This window comes from Impatiens glandulifera, chromosome 3, assembly GCF_907164915.1.
Source record: "Impatiens glandulifera chromosome 3, dImpGla2.1, whole genome shotgun sequence".
Taxonomy (NCBI): Eukaryota; Viridiplantae; Streptophyta; class Magnoliopsida; order Ericales; family Balsaminaceae; genus Impatiens; species Impatiens glandulifera.
This window is the reverse complement of record NC_061864.1, coordinates 18,534,978-18,551,149: the sequence shown is the minus strand read 5'-3', so window position 1 is coordinate 18,551,149 and position 16,172 is coordinate 18,534,978. Positions and strand designations below refer to the sequence as shown.

Genomic DNA, 16,172 nt, shown 5'->3' with positions numbered 1-16,172 from the left:
TTAAGGAGCTTAGAGTGAATTAACTTTTGTTAATATTGCTTTTACTACTATAACTAGATATGTATTATTTAGTATTCCAGTGTTATAATGCAATTGAATGATATATTTTTTTATTCTCTCATCTTCAATTCATTTTGGTTTCTTCATCATCATTTCTTTCTAGGTCTAATCAAACCCTAGGGTTTGCTATGTAGAGCCGTTCTCTTACCACCTCCCAACTCCACTTCTATTGCTTTCAAGATGTAGAAATGCATTAAAGTTAAATTCTAGAACAAAGGACCTTCAATTTCAGATTATAATATGTGTGTGAGTATTAATTAATAAAGAAAAATCTCAGATTGCAATTATCATCACATATACAAAAAAGTTACTAAAAACCGTTATTTTGAAACTGACTCATTGTTAACCTAATTATAACTAACAATCTGAGCAGCAGTATAAAATGAAAAAAAGAAAAGAAAAAGAAAAGGGTAATTAATATTCTGGCTGCATTAGAACAAGGTTCATTTCTCTCTGAGTTTCCTAGTTATGGCGTATATTGCTCCGACAACTGCAACAGCAATGGCAGAGACAATGATGGTGGATTTTAGTTGTCGTAATGCATCGTTTGTTTCCTTCTCCTCTTGTTGTTTAACCGCTTTAATTCGTTCCTATTAATATTATAATTGACGTCAATCACAAAATTAAGGACGTCAAAGCAAATATATTATTATTATTTTAGTTTTACCTCGTTCTCAATAGTCGCCGAAACTGGATCAACCACAAGAGTCTTCTTGCTACCTGGAGCAAGCACGTCGTTCACATCCACGGCCGGAAACGGTTCATCGGACAAGTTTGCCATTCTTCTTCTCTTTCAACAATAAGAATTTCCTCCCTCTCTTCTCTCTCTATTCTGTTTTTATGTCGTAAATTGCGCTTCCAAAGGAGGTTAAGGAAAAAGTGGATGATAGATAATAAGATCCTTCAAGTGTTGGCAGTTTGAGTTTAGAGGCTGTTAATAACTGAATCGTCTTTACCACAAAAATAATTTTTTAACATTATGACTCAACTGCCCTTTCAGTTTTATTTTTATTTTTTTTCAATTTAAAACAAATTGCACTCAGCAATATAAGTTTTCAAATAAATTCTTAGATTAACAGTAACACTCACAATTAAGCCTATTTAGTATTAACATAACTAAAATATCATCCTAATAACTTATCAAATATGCATCCACCTCACCTCAACATAGTCTAAAAACCTTTACAAACTCTAGAATATGTCAACTAACATCAGCCTGTAACTACAAACCATTACAACTTACAAACTCATCAATAATGATTAAACAAACAACTCAAGCATATTTGAGACAAATTTGTAGATGATTTGAGATAGCAAGTGTAAATCAATGCTAACCTTGATGATTCTCAACCCCGATAAAGAAAATATTAGACCCACCAAAGTTTAATGCTTTTTCGTGTGATCTCCTTCCAAAGCCAATAGACGTGGAACGCGTTTGTGTCTTAAGTTTTGAGGCGAAGAGGTTATCAAGTTGAAGCTACGGGAACTCTTCTTACTGATCTTCTCTTCCTCCTTGCAGTACCGGGTGGAGCCTGACCACAAAAAATATCAAATGACTAATATATTCCAACATGTAGAAATTTCAACACAAACATGATCATACTAATCTGCTAATCTGGATAATGATCCAAAAATTATCTTTGTACAAAATAAGCCCCAATTGTACAAAATTATCTGATCAAACGTTTATGCATTTAAATCTAGATCCATGTTCATAAGCAAAAAAATGTTTCCAAATAGAGCCTCACTATAACCTGGATCATGATCCAATCAATTTTGACTTATATGATTTTGTAATAAGATAGTGACTATGACAAATTAAAAGTTTTCAGATAGGTTCAATTAGTTCTTTCTGAAATCTCACCATTGTGCATATACGCACTCCCTTTCCCCTCATCAAAATTTTAGGTTACGGGCTTCAACTCAATGCAATATGGCACCAAAACCCCCTAAACCACTTTAATAAGTGTGGAATAAAACTGTATGCAGAGGAAAGTACCTTCTTTTGCAGGGACTCCTCGAGGTTGTTTAGAGCAGGAAGAGACCCACCTTCCATTACATCCATCAGATTCTTCATTCGGGCACGCATTTGGAACAGTTGTGCAACAAGTTGGCCCACCTAGACAGTGGCAAAAGTATATATGAGCTAAGGCCTAAGATTCATATTGAGAAATAACCAGCAATTTAAGTACACCTGCTGCTCAGTCTTTCCAGAATCTTGTGCAACACGCTTCCTCCTATCAGGTGATTCAGCAAGAAGTTCCGGTTGCTCTCTTTCCTCTATGAAGGAACAGTCAAGTAGAGGGTTATAAGAGACACAAGTTTAACTGGATTAATAAAGGAAAGCCACATCTTTCAAATTGATATATAATATTATATCTAGCGTCTACATTTAGATTCCTAAATATGTGGTAAGGTGCAGTTGGAAATGGGTTTTGACAAAAAAAAATGGCATCTCTTATATATCCATTCTATGGGGTTATGTCAATCTTGATCGCTGGATTTTGGGAGCTCTGGGTTGATTGGTAAGTTGGTTTACCATCCTATTATCATATGGTGGTAGATTGCATGGAACAAGCGGAACATAAGATATTTCGATAAGGAAATGATGATTAGAAGATTGAAAATATCGTCTCAACCTTCTCATATTCACTAAGAGATGTTTTGGACTTCTTCATAAATAATGTGATTCTATCAAGGCAGTATTTTCATCTAAAATAAGCAATGTGCAGTTGTCCACAAACTAAGAAGATTTTTTTTTTGTGTGTTGAAGGAAATTGTGATTATGATCATGCAAGATCAACACCTGCAGCAATAGACTTGTTCTGTTCAATTTTGATTCACAATAAATAGCTTTAAGAAGTGATGAATTATTGACAGAAAAGTTGGATGATAATGAAGGAAGCTGCAACAAGATGATCTACGCACACACTCCTATCATTTGGACGATGCAAATTTAATATTACATCATATACTCGCAATAAATGTTAAACTACATGTCCAATTAAAAAGTAAAGGTTGTTTCCAAAATCATTAATTTAACAATGAAATATTACCTGGGGTCATGGCCTCAATCATAGATTCCACCATCTGTAAACTCTTCTCAGCTTCACGAACTTGAGCAGGAGTTACCTGCACACACACGCAAACACAAAAAACTTTATGGATTCAATGTTTGCTACAAACAATCACCAAATCTTCACCCCTTTCTGACCTAGAAAAAATAACGAATACCTTAGACATTCCAGGAATCATTCCAATAACACGGCTCATGGAACCCATTTGTGCAACAGCACGTGTTTGCTTGAGAAAATCATTAAAGTCGAATTTTGCACTCATGATCTTCTTCTGTAGATCCTCAGCATCTGCTTGTCGCATCTAAACAAAAAAAAATGTCAGTGGCGTCAAGCAAGAACTGTATAAAGGAAAGAGTGAAAGAAAATTGATGGGCACTTACAACTTCTTCTGCCTTCTCAACAAATGAAAGGACATCTCCCATTCCAAGAACACGTCCAGCCATACGAGTTGGGTAAAAGGGTTCTAGGTCCTCCATTCGTTCCCCTCGTCCCACAAGCTTGATTGGTTTTCCTGAAACCTGCAATGGACCACTTATTATGGTATTTATATTTTCTTTGTATGAGTAACACACTTACAAAGTTGATAGTTAATACCATTCTTCTACAATAATAATAAAAAGAACAAAACAGATAAGAATCCAACTTGATTCCAAAGTTGCATAAATAGGGTTGTAATAGAAGAACCTGATTCCATCATCTCCTTCCTACTCGCTATTTTTTTTTCATTTTTTGAAAGATGTCAACTTTTTCATTAGAATAAAAATGAACACAAGAAGAGGCTTCCTACTCGCTAATCAAAGAACATTTAATTCCCAATGGAGAAGAAACAGGTTCTGATGTGTATTGATTATCTATATCGAACATCTTTGGAAGAATTTTGGAACTGTCATTGGAATATTCCATTGCAGCACAAAGTTTTCATATACCAAATATGCTTCCCTATCTTTCAGTGACATTTAGCACATTAAGAGTATTCAATTTTGAGACGAATTCCTTGTTAACTTTAACATGCAAATGAAGACATACATGGTTCTGATCCAGAGATTTGATTACTTATTGCCTTTGATGGCAATAAAGAAAAATGTAACCAATTAGTTGCCAAGAAATGGTGCAAAAGATTCGGTAAATTAGAACTTAAGATATCAATATTTCCTAGATATCATATTCCCCAAGAAAGAACAAACAAACCTCTTTTACACTCAATGCTGCCCCACCTCTAGAATCACCATCTAGTTTTGACAAAATGGCACCCGTAATTCCAATTTCAAGATTGAATGTTGTGACCAAAGCTGAAAAGAGAAGAAAGACAATATGAAGAGGGTATCAGGACATGAAAACCGATGTGGTGGAGCAGATAATGAGGCCTACTCCATTTTCTTATTTTAACCTTCTGCTTTGGGTTTAGGATAATGATCATCTACTTCAATATCCACCAACATACCACTAATAAATAGTAAGTAATAGATACCATCAATTATCTGGCATCTCATATCCCCTTGAAGCTCTATATGTCAATTACTACTTTGCCTCATCTACTAGCACTTAAATCCACAAAATGACTAGTATATATTATTTTTTCCAACAAAACAACTAGTATATGTTTGGTATCATTATCTTTCAGATTGGAGACATAACTAATTATCTCATACACATAAGCAAGGTTCAAGAAGTCCATAATTGAGAGAAATGAGGAGTAAGACTTCTTTTTCTCCTTTTGTTCTTTTGTTTTTGTTTCTCTTCTACTTTCCATATGTAATTCTTTAAACGCATCTTGCGTTTTTTTAACTTTTTCAAAAAAAATATTAATTCAAGATTAAATTTGAATGCATTAACATACTAGTCACATACTCAAAGATAATGATGAATTGTAATAGGCGACACATGTAACATTAAATAGTCAAGTTAGTGACTGTTACCTGCAGCTTCTTGACCAGTCATTGCATCCACAACTAGCAAAACTTCTGTAGGATTCAGTACCTTTTTTACTTCTTTCAATTCGTCCATCATTGTCTTGTCAATCTGCAATAACACAATGGTCAACAATGCATCCCCAAAATTAAACAGAATAGTCATCAAATTTAAGCAGAATTTTCTAGAATATGCTATAACAACTATTGGCTGTAAATATACCTGAAGTCTTCCAGCCGTATCCATGATGACTACATCTACTTTCTTCTTCTTCGCCTCCTCTAGACCTCTCCTAGCTATCTCTGCTGGCTTAACACCAATATCTTCTGTATAAACAAGGACATCCACCTGTCAGAAGCATGTCAGAATATGAGTGATATTTCAACACACTCTTAAATGGAATGTGATATGATATAAACACAAAGAATATAAGTACTGCTTTAAAGTTTATCAGAAAGGTTCTTATAAATCCCAAGTGATGCATGAATATTTAAGAAATGTTCCGATACATGTACTAGGTTATTTAAATGATGACAACATTCAACAAATTAAGGAGCTAGCTTATTCATAAGAGAAAGGACACCAATCTCTTAAGCTATAATAAGGGATAATAACAAAAACAACAAAAAGCTCTGTCATGAAAGGATATGCTTTCTAGTAAAATATCATCGGAATGGAAAGTCAAAGTCAATTTTTACTCATTTAGAGAAAATTCTGATAGTAATACTTTGCATGAAGTTGCACATGATGGGATTCTTTAAGAAGATAGGATCTAATTTTCTGCTATTTTTTAGAGAAAAATATGCAGTTCTCTTTTATCTCTTTCCTTTAGTTGTTGTGATTTAAAAGTTTACATTTTAATATAAAAAATAGAAATGGGCATTAAATTTTAGTAGCAAAAATTTCAAACCAAGTCCACTGTACAATGGTCAAAATCTTAACCTAACATGAAAATATCAATAATGTAGAACCCCTATCATTAGACAGTTAGCTCACATAACCACCTAGTCTATTCAGCTAGCTTCTGTTCAATTGTAGCTGGGTTTCCGATGTTTCAATATCTTTATTAGTTACTGCTTATTTTTTTGATAAAGGTCACAAAGCCCCCTGAACTTTATTGAAGGTGCAAATAAGCAATCAAATAAGAACATTTTACATGTATATTTAAACTTCTTGTTTAAGGAGATAGTGATAATTTATATTATTATATATACCTGTTTGCCTAAAATGGAAAGTTGGTCAATTGCAGCCGGTCTATACACATCTCCAGCAATCATCATGCAACTTTTACCCTGTGAGTTATGGACAATATAGACCCAACAAAAAAACACTTAAGCTGATTTTAAGCAAAAATAAATAAAGGATTCATCAATGCATCCATCTTGTTTGCAATTGCATGAGATGGAGACGAAGTGAAGAGATGCTACTGGTGCACCTGCTTCTTAAGATACAATGCCAGCTTCGCACAAACAGTCGTCTTCCCAACACCTTGGAGACCAGCCAAGAGAATTACAGTAGGGCTTGATTTCGCAAAAACCAATTCAGATACATCTCCTCCCATCAATTTCACCAGTTCATCGTGTACTGTCTGCATGTGGAACTAAATTAAATTAGATCTTTGATTCTGTAACAAAACATTGTAGAAGGAAACTTCATGGAATGTTTCCAGAAACTCAACTTTCTTAAAAGAGGAAAACACATTTTAAGAAATTACTTTATACTCTAAAGAGGTAACAAAATAAAATAGGGTGCAAAATTATTTTAGATGATCTTATTAAACAGACATTTGTAGACTGGATTTACATGCCTTGACCAATTGCTGATCTGGTTTCACTCCTCGAACCACACCAGCACCAACAGCCTGATCACTGACAGATTGGACAAATCTTCTAACAACTGGAAGACTTACCTGCAATGCAAATAATGATAGCCCTCTTAAATGAGCTTTTCAGTTTATGAGTGTACATAACTATCACTTACATCAGCTTCTAAAAGTGCCCTTCTAATGTCTCGCATTGGTTCCGCAATATTTTCCTTTGTCAAGACATCTATAAGGCACAAATAAATTCCACAGAGAACAGCATAAAAACACGATTAAAGTCATTCAGGATACTCCACCAAATGTCATTTATATAAAACACAACTTTCATGTCCATGCTGATTTAGTTGTATACATAGTTCAGTTACAGCTTTTGCTATAATATAATACGAAGGATTTCACGATATGTAAATTATCATCATGCTACGCTAAATAGGGACTGAACTCGTGATATTTCTATGCCAATTCTAAATTAAAGAGTAAAGTAATCCATAGGATAATTCTAGGAATGAACATGTTAAATACGTGAATTAGATGATAATTTACCTACTCCTTTGAGCTTATTCCAAGCAGATTCTAGGCCGCTCGTCAGCTGACCAAACATTTCAGCTCTAACAACTCCGCGGATCTCTCGTCTCATAGTGACGCTTTTAGAATTTACTATGCTCCATATCTCTCTCTGCAAAGCAAGTCAAACATCTAGAATTTCGGCACAAAATACGAAAATATGTTTAGCTGTGTCTTACAGTGAATGAATTTCTTGACGAGAAGGCGATGAAGTGAGCCGAGCCGATGCAGGAAGAAGAAATGGCGGATGATCTTCTCGGATTGGATAGAACAGCATACGGAGTGATCGAATGAGCCGGAATTGCAGAGAAATTACGAGAAACAGCAGTTGAGAATTGGAAGGTGGCTTCCATGGCGATAGAAGAGAAGCTCGTTATCACTCTCAGCGGGAAGTTACATGTACTGATTGCTATCCACTGCGTGTAATCCGTTTTGTCCAGCTCATATCAGTATATTATAAAAATAATTAAAGCACATTAGTTTTAGATTTTTTATTTATAAATAATTTAAGTAAAATAAATGGGTGTTTGGTCTAGTGGTATGATTCTCGCTTCGGGTGCGAGAGGTCGTGAGTTCGATTCTCGCAACACCCCTTAATTTTTGTATTAATCCTTTTTATTGACCGGACCGGGCCCAATTGAATTAATTTAATAGACCGACCAGCCCAAGCCCAATAGTTTATATTTGCTATTAAGGGCCCAATTGAAGTTTCGCTGTTCTTTTCCGATTATAGATACTCTCTTAGAAAAGGAACGATTAGGGTTTCTTCTCTGCATTTTTCGATCTCCCTTCATCACTTTCGCCATGAGCAGATCAGGACAGCCTCCGGATCTTAAGAAGTAAGTTACTATCATTTCCAACGAGTTCTTTCTATTCTCTTTTATCGTTCTTTATCTTAATTTTATCTGTTTTCTTCGATCTTTGCTTGCGGCAGGTATATGGACAAGCAGCTACAAAGTAAGTTCATCTAAAGTACTATTCTTGTGGAATTTGTATGATTGATTATTCATGTTTTCGTTTGCTTGAAATAGGTTGAAAGTAGTATTCTTTGCTAGTAAAAGGGTACTAAGAGAGATAAAAAGCATGATATTGAAATCCATTGATTAGGTTTTGTAATCTTTTGAAATTTGACAATGGTCTCCCAATATCTAAACATTGTCACTGTTCTTATGGAATTTGTATGGTTGATTATTCATGTTTTCATTTGCTTGAATTAGATTTAGAGTAGTATTCTTTGCTAGTAAAGAGTACTAAGAGAGAAAGAAACATGATATTGAAATGCATTCATTAGGTTTTGTAATCTTCTTTGCCTTGAAATATGACAATTATATCTCAATATCTAAACAATGTCACTGTTCTTGTGGAATTTGTATTGTTGATTATTCATGTTAAATAGATTGAAAGTAATATTCTTTGCTTGAAAAACTTGTTCTTTTGCACCATTTCGATAACATGTTCTTGAAAAGCATCCATTAGGTTTTGTAATCTTCTTTGTCTTAAAATTTGACAATGGTCTCCAAATATCTAAACATTGTCACTATTCTTTTGGAATTTGTATTGAACAACAATGAAGTCAAGCTGAATGCGAATCGAACTGTGGTTGGTACACTGCGTGGATTTGACCAGTTTATGAATCTGGTTATTGATAACACAGTGGAGTTGAATGGCAATGAGAAGAATGACATAGGGATGGTGGTAAGTGTTAAATCTCTGATGATCATCATCATATCATTATATATATAAACTTTCTTGTTAGTTCACCAAGTGACTTACTTTGTTTCTTTAATTTTCAGGTAATCAGAGGAAACAGTGTGGTTACTGTGGAGGCACTTGAGCCTGTAAACAGAGGAGCATGATCAAATGATGGATTTTGATGTCATGTAGTTTGTTAACATTAAGACTTCTTTGTTAACATTCAGACTACTAGTATTATTTACTGTCTTAATTCATCATGATGCCTAATAGAAAGCATCAATTGTGATCTTTAAGTCTTCAATATAGTCTCAATGTATTTTGTTAGTTCTATGATGTTTATATCATAGCTTTTTAAGCTTCAAGTACTTTAAATGAAATTTGGTCAAAAAAATGAATTAATTGGAGTTAATGATTTTATTTACTTGTAAAAAAATAACTATGGATAATGAATGCTTATTCACATTTAATTCAAATAATCTTTTGTTTTATAAAGTACTTTATTATTGAAACTCTTAATTAATACATTAATGTAATTTTATATTTTATAAAAAATGAAAATATGTTGATGTCTAAATCTGTATTTGAAACAAAATTTATTTAAAATTTTATTTTTTCAAATATCTCATTAAATCAGTTAAAATTGTATTTTAAAATGTATATTAATAAATTTTTCTATACATTTAATTCAATAATCTTTTGTTAAATTGACAATTACTTAATTATTTAAATCATTAAATAAATATTGAATTAATCTTATTTTAAATTTTATAAAATTTAAAAATATGTTAACGTCTTGGATTTAAGTCAAAATATAATTCTAAATTTATTTTAAAACCTTTTTATTATTATTATATCCGTTCAAATATTAATTTAAATAAAATAATATTTTAAAATGTACTTCAATTAATTATATATAATATTTGGATTTAATAAAAAAAAATTGTTTCAATACAGTTTTACTGTATTGTTAAGTAATAAAAATATTTTAGACATTTTAATGTAAATATTTTAGACATTTTAATGTATTATTTTTTTTTTTTTAGTTGAAATGAAAGAAAGATATAAAAATTTTAAAATTATAATAAAAACAACTCTTTGTCTTAATTTTAAAAGCAATCAAATTTAGGAATTAAGAATTTTAACACTTAAAAAAAAATACAACATACAAACTACCCCACAAAAAAAATACAAGTAAATAACACTTTTTTAACAAACCATCAACATCTTGACTCAAGAAAAAAATATAATAATATAGATTGAGCCTATTATATGAGTTTTGAAAAGAGAGAAAAAAGAAAAAATATATATTATTTTAAATTTTAATGAAGTCCTCATTCGCATGCGCTACAATAAATATGTCATATATAAAACAAATATGGGTAATTTATTCCTCCAAAAGGATAATAGACAAAGATACATGAAGATTTTCATGATTATAACAAATATGTATGATAAGAGATTTTTTTGCCTAACACCATTTTTACATTTGAAGAATCCTTTGTGGGCACCATTCATACTTATAATGAAATGGGTGGACATCACACTACATAATTCACTCCACAAACACATTAGAAAAGCAAAAATAATTAAAAAAAATCTTGAATAACATCCCATCTAATGAAATCAAATATTTTCCTAATATCAACTTTAATAGCAATCCTAGGAGTATTTTTTTCCTATCATAACCCTTAAGAATGTCTTGCATAAGAAGTATATTAAAGGATATAGAACGGCCAGGAATTAATGTTGACTACCCAGGACTAACAATGCAAGAAAATTTACGATTTTAAACATGTTGGAAATGATTTTCGAAATGATTTTATAAATAACATTACAGCAAAAGATAGGGCGAAAATCTTAAATTTTTTTAGGTGTAAAATTTTTAGGAATAAAATTTAAAATGGTAACATTAATTGATTCAACCTCTTTCTATTCTGAAAAAATTACAACACATCAATTGCCATATCCTTACCAATAATGCTCCATTTACTTTTGAAATTTTTTGCATTGAATCCATCTAGCCCAGGGCTCTTATCCCCATTCATATGGAACATTGTTTGTCTAACATCCTACTCCGTTACCCTCTCCATCGACTTGTTGCCATCATTATACCCGATTTGCTTCAGTTTAATTCTGCTAAGGTAGTTAATTTTGCTGAAATTTACTCTATTAGTGTCAATCAATTCCTTGTAGCACATAATTGCTTTCTCGTGAAACTGTTTATGTCCAATTGCAACACTCCATCATCTTTTTCTAATATGACCACCCGATTTCTAATGTTTCAAGTTGAACATTTTTTATAAAAGAACGATGTATTTCTATTCTCAAAGACAACCAATTCTGCCTTGAGTTCTATCTAACAAAACTCTCATAAACACTTAATTTTCTGAATTCTCTCAGCGCATTCTTCTCTAGATTAGCAAGAATGCTAGGTAAATTGTTGCAAAAGATTTGCCTTGGCACTTTTTCAAGATTTTCTCAAGTTTCAGTAACTTTGATGGAGATGTTGTTGAACCTAACCCGGTTGAACTTCTGCAATTGTACTCTTAGAGGTCTAAGTTTTTTAGCAACTTGAAACATTGCAGTTCCTTCAATCCGGCTAGCCCAGACCTGTTCTAATATTTGAGTAAACCTATAATCATTTATCCAAAAGTTTCACCCACCGTAACAATCCATTTGTTTTTCCTTTTCTTTACCCTGCTCCTTAGATTTGCCTTCACCCAAACCCTGATCCTCAACTTCTTCCTCACACAATAACTTCTTATCAAATCAAATTCTTCTTCACTCGATCCATTCTCAGCTTCAGATCTAACCGGCTCATCCTTATTTCGGTTACCCTTTGTAGAATCAACTCATCAGAATTAGCTTCCACAGTTTGACCACCATTATTCAGAACTTGCCTTGAATTCTTTAAATTTTCGATTTGTTTCTTTTTATTCTCACACCCTTCCTTGCTTTCAGTCCTTTCATCAACACTTCACTAGTGTGATTTTTCCTTGAATTCTTTAAATTGGTTCTTTGAACCGATCCCCAATATCTAAACATTGTTAGTGTGATTTGAATTTTTGTATTTTATTATCAAATTGATAGTAATAAATTGCAGTGTGTTTCTGGAGACAATAATTCCTCCTATCATATAATCCTCCTCCGTCACAACAACAAAATGAAAATTGTTTCCCGTGAACTCATCATAAAAGATGAGATTGTCTCTCTACAAAAGAGGTTTAAAACCTTGATGTGAAATTATATAACTAATTCCAATTCATTCTAATCTAATTTGTGGAGAAAAAACCTAATAAATTTTTGACAAAAATATATTTTTAATGAAATAAAGGCATTCTTAGTGAGAATGAAAACATTAAAGCAATACCTATTCATTTTACTTATCCTATTGGATTACAAAATATAGCTTAAAATGTTGTTAATAGAAAGATGAAATTGTATATAATAATTGTCTGCAACAAACTGAACCCAGAATCCATACATCAATCAGACTAGCAAGTATTTGTCCAAAACAAAATCAATCAAAAAAAACAAAACAGAGTTTCCAAAAAGTAAGAGAAATGCAATTGGGTCTTCTTCTCCTTCTTCTTCAAGAAATCAACTACAATGATCTACTTGATCTTCTTCTTAGGCCTCAACTGTGAAATACAACAAGAACATCAAAATCAAATTCACAAAATATATATATATATATATAAATATATCAATTGATTGATGCAGAGAATTACAGTCATCATTAATCAGTACCTGGTTGCTGTGGCCACACTTCTTCTTTCTGCAATTTACAGCCCTAGGATGAAGCCGAGCATAGCACCTAAGCAAATGAAGATGAGGGGATTGGATAAGTAAAACATTTCCAGAATCATCAAATTAATGGCAGAATTTAAAGGAAAATGAAGCTTACTTTCGGCAGATCATCTTCTCTTGATTGTATTTACGAGCTAATGCCATCAAGGAAGGCTCTATAATACCTCCTCTAAGCCTCAGTACTAGATGCAATGTAGACTCTGAACATTTTACACAATATTAATATACAGATACATTATTAGAATCGTAAGATCCGATCGGAGAAGCAGCGTGAAAGAAAGAATGATGGTTACCTTTCTGGATGTTGTAATCGGCAAGAGTACGGCCATCTTCAAGCTGCTTACCGGCGAAGATCAGTCTCTGCTGGTCCGGAGGGATGCCTGTTCAATAGTAGAGATATTATCGGTTTCAATCGCCGATGATGAACGAATGATAAAACCTAAATGCGTAGATAGAATGAGTACCTTCCTTGTCCTGAATCTTGGCCTTGACATTGTCAATGGTGTCACTGCTCTCTACCTCGAGAGTGATTGTCTTTCCCGTTAGGGTTTTCACGAATATCTGCATCTTTACTTTCTTCTCTGCAACTCAGGCGAAAGCGTGAAGACGATCAAATCTAGGAACTTATACATTTAAACCTAGGGTTTCATAATTGGGCCCAAAATGATTTCTCAAGGCCCAAATTTAGTTCAGTTATTATTGTTCATTATTTATTCTCTAAAAACAATTAAGAACTTCTTTATGATGTAAGGATATTTGAGAATTTTATAAAAAAAGAATTAAGAAAAATATTGTTAATGTAAAAGTAAATTAATTTATATTTTTAATTAGTTAAATTACTATAATATTTTTTCATTAATAAATTAAATAATTGGATGACGGAAAAATAAAATAAAATAGGTTATAATTAAAAAAATTCAATGAGCTTTGAAATTTAAGAAAATAAAATACTTGGATAAATATTATTATTCAATTTATATAAATTAAAAAAAAAAAATCAACATCATAGTGAATAAATTTTTGGATAACTTTTAAAAAATACTTACCCATCCCAAACGGGGAATTTGACGAAATGACCTTAAAGACTGGGTTATTTGACCTGGTGGTAATTTGATAATTTAATTGCGCTCGTGGTGATTTTATTTTTTTTGGACGATTTTGCCCTTGTCGCGAAACGCTAAGTCACTTAGCGTTTCGCGAAGTGAAAATGTGTGAAATGTCCAAATTACCCTTACTATTTAATATAACTTCCCTCATTTTTTTTCATTTCTTTTCTTCTCCTTCTCTCTCTTCCCGTTCTTCTCCTCCTTCTCTCTAAACTGGGCGGCGGCGATCGGCGGCGACGGCGGCGAAACGACAATGAGTTTCACGACGAGCACGAGCACTGTTCCACTTGGTACGTTTATCTTATGATATTTCAAGTTTATTGATGTTTGGTTTATGCATCTTCGAATCACTGTTGTTTAGGGTTTACTTCCCGTTTCGCTAAGGACTTACCGTTTCGCTAAGGACTTCCCGTTTCGCTAAGGACTTCCCGTTTCGCTAAGGACTTATCGTTTCGCTAAATATTTTAACATGAGTTGTCTTAGCTCAGCTGGCAAAGTGCGTGGCTTTTAACCATGTGATTGTGGGTTCAATTCCCACAGATGGTGTTTTTATAGTTTGTTTTTTTTTTTACTTTTGCATAAATCAAATGCTCATTTGTAGAGAAATGATTATTTTTAATTTGATACATAAATGAAATGGTATAGAAAATGTTTGTTATGGTTATGTTTTAATTTGATGCATAAATGAAATGGTATAGAAAATGTTTGTTTGTTTTTTTACTTTTGCATAAATCAAATGTTCATTTGTAATGAAATGATATAGAAAATGTTTGTTATGGTTATGTTTTAATTTGATGCATAAATGAAATGGTATAGAAAATGTTTGTTTGTTTTTTTACTTTTGCATAAATCAAATGTTCATTTGTAGAGAAATGATTATGTTTTAGTTTGATGCATAAATGAAATGAGAAAGAAATGAAACAAAATCAGCTTAAACATTCATTAACAAATACCAAAAGCAGCTTAAATATTCATTAACAAATACCAAAGAAAGTAGTTCACTTTTTACATATTATTATTTTCTTAATTAGAATTAATTTATTTATTTACTGAAGTAATCTTCAGTCCTGCCCTTGAATCCAATTTGTCCAAAAGTCAATGCCAAGAACAATCTCAAGTGTCAAGTAACCAGCCTAACCTGTTTGTTTACTTGTTTATGTATATTAATATTAGAAAGAAACAGAAATATATTTTAATTGCTCAGTCCCAATGCTGGAAAGAGTCCGTTGATCGCCGGAATACTGGAAGGTGCTAACTATCCGATCAACCCAAACCCAATCAAGTTCAGATCTTTCCGTAGCCAATCCCTCTCGAAACTACAATCAATCAAACAAACAAATTTCAATTATACTCTTATTTTCTTACATTACATACATACATACATGATACATACCATGTAAGCTTTCCACCTAAGGCTTTTGCAACCATCAAAGGATTCATGGCTACTGGGATTCATGGCTCTAACTGGAGCCTTTAGGAATCCTGAGCTCAGTCTCACCGGTGATCTCACCGGTGATGAAAACAGACAAGATCCGTTTCGCTAAGTGCTTAGCACTTAGCGAAATGCTAAGCACTTAGCGAAACGCTAAGCACTTAGCGAAACGGTAAGTCCTTAGCGAATCTTCCCTGAAACGGAACTCATATGATCCAAGATTATATGCAAAACCCATTAATGAACCACACTTAACGAAATGGTCAAATATGAACCAAATAACAAATATGAACCCACAAATATGAACAAATATGAACCAAATATGAACAAATATGAACCAAATATGAACCAAATATGAACGAAATATGAACAGGTTTTGAAATGAAGAAAATGTAAACATGAACATAACTGTTTATCAGATCTGAAATGAATATCTAACTCGACGACCTTCAAATCCTTAGAATCGGAGATCTGCATACCCTAAACCCTAGAATCGGAAATCTGCATGCAAAATAGATTTAGGGTTATAAATTTTGTAAATCTGTATAGATAAAAACATAAATGGATTATGTTAGAAGATCTTTGTAAATCTGTATAGATCTGTATAGATAACCGCCGCCGTCCGTCGCCGCCCGTCGTCGCCGCTGGCCGCCGTGAAGGAGAGAACGGGAGAAGAGAGAGAAAGAAAACTGAGAAAA

The 16,172-nt window shown here is 32.8% G+C and overlaps 3 protein-coding genes and 1 non-coding gene across 4 annotated transcripts; 2 read left to right on the top strand and 2 right to left on the bottom strand.

Moving 5' to 3' along the window:
- Window positions 1-345: 345 nt before the first annotated feature.
- On the bottom strand, window positions 346-7,864 carry LOC124931083 (signal recognition particle 54 kDa protein, chloroplastic-like). Its single transcript, XM_047471470.1, has 16 exons — window positions 7,611-7,864; window positions 7,411-7,543; window positions 7,026-7,093; window positions 6,853-6,954; window positions 6,481-6,633; window positions 6,260-6,337; window positions 5,268-5,393; window positions 5,054-5,156; window positions 4,326-4,426; window positions 3,518-3,655; window positions 3,295-3,438; window positions 3,117-3,192; window positions 2,255-2,340; window positions 2,060-2,179; window positions 728-1,592; window positions 346-650 (listed from the first exon to the last, which is right to left on the bottom strand). The coding sequence occupies exons 1-15, from the start codon at window positions 7,782-7,784 to the stop codon at window positions 1,527-1,529; spliced, it is 1,668 nt and encodes a 555-aa protein (XP_047327426.1). The 5' UTR covers window positions 7,785-7,864; the 3' UTR covers window positions 346-650; window positions 728-1,526.
- An 88-nt stretch (window positions 7,865-7,952) lies between these two features.
- Window positions 7,953-8,024, top strand: TRNAP-CGG. The gene has a single exon. It is a non-coding gene; the product is annotated as a tRNA-Pro (tRNA).
- Window positions 8,025-8,134: 110 nt separating this feature from the next.
- LOC124932081 (probable small nuclear ribonucleoprotein G) lies at window positions 8,135-9,453 on the top strand. The gene is made up of 4 exons (XM_047472687.1): window positions 8,135-8,270; window positions 8,366-8,388; window positions 9,005-9,126; window positions 9,225-9,453. Exons 1-4 carry the CDS (start codon window positions 8,236-8,238, stop codon window positions 9,285-9,287), a joined length of 243 nt encoding a protein of 80 aa, XP_047328643.1. The 5' UTR covers window positions 8,135-8,235; the 3' UTR covers window positions 9,288-9,453.
- Window positions 9,454-12,525: 3,072 nt separating this feature from the next.
- LOC124931065 (ubiquitin-60S ribosomal protein L40) lies at window positions 12,526-13,562 on the bottom strand. The gene is made up of 5 exons (XM_047471453.1): window positions 13,401-13,562; window positions 13,230-13,316; window positions 13,034-13,136; window positions 12,877-12,943; window positions 12,526-12,767 (listed from the first exon to the last, which is right to left on the bottom strand). Exons 1-5 carry the CDS (start codon window positions 13,501-13,503, stop codon window positions 12,741-12,743), a joined length of 387 nt encoding a protein of 128 aa, XP_047327409.1. The 5' UTR covers window positions 13,504-13,562; the 3' UTR covers window positions 12,526-12,740.
- Between the last annotated feature and the right edge of the window lie 2,610 nt (window positions 13,563-16,172).

What these genes read in the sequence shown, in the direction of transcription:
- LOC124932081 (XM_047472687.1), top strand. Translation starts at nt 8,236, where the DNA reads ATGAGCAGATCAGGACAGCCTCCGGATCTTAAGAA. An exon ending in CAGCCTCCGGATCTTAAGAA is followed by an intron (nt 8,271 to 8,365) that starts GTAAGTTACTAT and finishes TGCTTGCGGCAG; the next exon opens with GTATATGGACAAGCAGCTAC. An exon ending in AGAATGACATAGGGATGGTG is followed by an intron (nt 9,127 to 9,224) that starts GTAAGTGTTAAA and finishes TTTAATTTTCAG; the next exon opens with GTAATCAGAGGAAACAGTGT.
- LOC124931083 (XM_047471470.1), bottom strand. Translation starts at nt 7,784, where the DNA reads ATGGAAGCCACCTTCCAATTCTCAACTGCTGTTTCTCGTAATTTCTCT. An exon ending in TTTCCATTTTAGGCAAACAG is followed by an intron (nt 5,394 to 6,259) that starts GTATATATAATA and finishes TGCTTCTGACAG; the next exon opens with GTGGATGTCCTTGTTTATAC. An exon ending in GATTGAGGCCATGACCCCAG is followed by an intron (nt 2,341 to 3,116) that starts GTAATATTTCAT and finishes GTTCCTTCATAG; the next exon opens with AGGAAAGAGAGCAACCGGAA.
- LOC124931065 (XM_047471453.1), bottom strand. Translation starts at nt 13,503, where the DNA reads ATGCAGATATTCGTGAAAACCCTAACGGGAAAGACAATCACTCTCGAG. An exon ending in CGATTACAACATCCAGAAAG is followed by an intron (nt 13,137 to 13,229) that starts GTAACCATCATT and finishes TAAAATGTTCAG; the next exon opens with AGTCTACATTGCATCTAGTA. An exon ending in AGTGTGGCCACAGCAACCAG is followed by an intron (nt 12,768 to 12,876) that starts GTACTGATTAAT and finishes TGTATTTCACAG; the next exon opens with TTGAGGCCTAAGAAGAAGAT.